At 57.3% G+C, this 2,351-nt stretch overlaps 1 protein-coding gene across 1 annotated transcript in view; it reads left to right on the forward strand.

Moving 5' to 3' along the window:
* Positions 1–667: 667 nt before the first annotated feature.
* Notum (notum pectinacetylesterase homolog (Drosophila)) overlaps positions 668–2,351 on the forward strand; it is a 10,240-nt gene continuing 8,556 nt past the window's right edge. The window contains exons 1-3 of the mRNA XM_013033097.1: positions 668–704; positions 1,127–1,388; positions 1,494–1,603. Coding sequence (XP_012888551.1) covers positions 668–704; positions 1,127–1,388; positions 1,494–1,603 — 409 coding nt within the window. The remainder of the gene's footprint in view (positions 705–1,126; positions 1,389–1,493; positions 1,604–2,351) is intronic.

Here is a 2,351-nt window from a genome sequence, read left to right on the forward strand (position 1 = left end):
CGCCTGTAGTGAACGAGGGCTCTGCTTTCTCCCTGTTCTCACTAGCACTTGCCATTTCCACGCTTTTGCCCATAGCCACCCAGTGGGCGCAAGGGAGCGTCTGCAGTGCAGGTGAATCTCGAGTCTTGGCCATACACCATTAGCACCATGGTGGCCTCTGGTCTTGGTGCAGATGGCCTGAAAGCAGAAGCCTAGCACGGAGTGTCTTCAAGGACCTGCCCTCTGGGAAGATCTCACCAGGCCTGGGGCACTAAAAACTCCATGAGGACATCTGAGGCACAGAGGAGAAGCTGACCTTGGACACTGACAAAGCCAGGTTGTCGTGTTTTTGTTGCTGTTGTTTTCTGAGCTGGGAGGAAGAAAAGGGTATGAGGAGTCTTGGAGCATGTGGGTCCCAGTCCCTTAGCTTCAGAGTTGTCAGTCATTGAGTGTGGGGGGGGCGGGGATGGCGGGTCTTGGGTTGGAGGACTGAGTTCCAGGGAAGGTTGGCTTAAGTCCTCTTTGCTTCTGCTACTTGTGTTGAATAAACCAAAACACAAACTTGTGGTTCACAGTGTAGACTAAATCTTGTTACAAACAAATACTGGAGAATATAATATGCATGCTCTTCACTGGTCCTGGAATTTCACTGGCAATCCTAACAGCGACCCTGCTGAGCACTTTCCGCATGGGCTCCCATAATCCCTCACAACCTTCCGACAGAGGTACGGTCATTACCCCGCTTTAAAGTAGAGGAAATGGGGGTACAGAGAGAGGTCACAGGCCCTGCCAGGATCTCCCTGCCAGGAAGTAGCTCAAGGCCAGGACAGCGTGCAGCATTCTGCACAGCCATGCCACCCAGCTGGAAGTTAGCATTTCTCTGTGGAGACCCCGAATAAGACGCCTAGGGGGAAGGACTCCTGGGGCAGGCTCCTGCCCCATGCTGAAATCCAGAACAAGTCTGCCTTCACAGCCTGGGTATCTGAGCGGACACTTCAGGATAATGAAGCTGCTGTCCTGAGCCAATCTCAAACGTGGCCTTTAAACCGACCCAGCCATAGTGGAATGTCAAGTGCAGACTTCAGAATGAGTAAACCAAGGTGTAGATCCCGGGTTTCCTCAGCTTCTCTGAACTCCTTTTCCACAGGAAAGTGGGCATCTCCCCCAGTGCCTGGGAGTGGACCTGAACCCCTCACCCCCTCACCTGCCAGTGACCTGAACCCCTCACCCCCCGACCTGCCAGTGGACCTGAACCCCTCCCCCCCCACACCTGCCAGTGACCTGAACCCTTCAACCCCCGACCTGCCAGTGGACCTGAGCCCCTCACCCCCCACACCTGCCAGTGACCTGAGCCCCTCACCCCCCGACCTGCCAGTGGACCTGAGCCCCTCACCCCCCCCGACCTACCAGTAGACCTGAACCCCTCACACACACCCCGACCTGCCAGTGGACCTGAACCCCTCACCCCCTCGACCTGCCAGTGGACCTGAACCCTTCACCCCCCCACCTGCCAGTGACCTGAACCCTTCAACCCCCGACCTGCCAGTGGACCTGAGCCCCTCACCCCCCGACCTGCCAGTGGACCTGAGCCCCTCACCCCACCCCCAGTGTCACAGCTGTGCATGTAATGCACCTTCAGGCACACGTGGCACGTTAGTTCTGAAGTGCCATCTCAGGCTTCTCACTTCGTTCTTCACGAGCCAGCCTGCTGGCTATGCTGAAGTGTGTGTGTGTGTGTGTGTGTGTGTGTGTGTGTGTGCTGATCCAGGGGCTTGAACTCAGGGCCTAGGCGCTGTCCCTGAGTCTTTAAGAGTCTCAGGGACTTTTCCTACCTGGGTTGGCTTTGAACCTTGATCCTCAGATCTCAGCCTCCTGAGTGTCTAGGATGACAGGCGTGAGCCTGTAAGCCATGGGTTTGGATTGTCATCACTCAGCCTGGCACAGAACCTCAAAAGTGCCCTGGCTGTGGCCGCTGCCCCCAGCAGCTCCTTCTAAGTGAGAGGCTTTCTCTTCTCTGGACTTAGGAGGCCGGCCGCAGAAGTCCTACCAGGTGCATGGACCCTTGTCCTCAAAGGCAGGCCTGTTCGCTGTGTTTGGGAAGAGACCACCAGCCAGTAGGTAGAGGTGTGAGGGAAAAGGCGTGTGCAAGTGCGTGCTTTCCTCTCACCACCACTGCCTCCACCATCCTTCTAGTTCGGGTCTCAGGACAGGAGTGTGGTCCTATGTCGTCCACCTAAGGCAGGGCGGGGCACGTGAAGGGGCAGTGGACTCCGAAGGCCAGCACCCAGGGAGATGTTCTGATTTGCAGGTCACCAAGCCGGCAGCACGCCCGGCCGCGGGAGCGGCTGCGGGGTTCCCGGGGTCCTCGCGTG

Source organism: Dipodomys ordii, unplaced genomic scaffold (genome assembly GCF_000151885.1).
Source record: "Dipodomys ordii isolate 6190 unplaced genomic scaffold, Dord_2.0 Scaffold163, whole genome shotgun sequence".
Lineage (NCBI taxonomy): Eukaryota > Metazoa > Chordata > Mammalia > Rodentia > Heteromyidae > Dipodomys > Dipodomys ordii.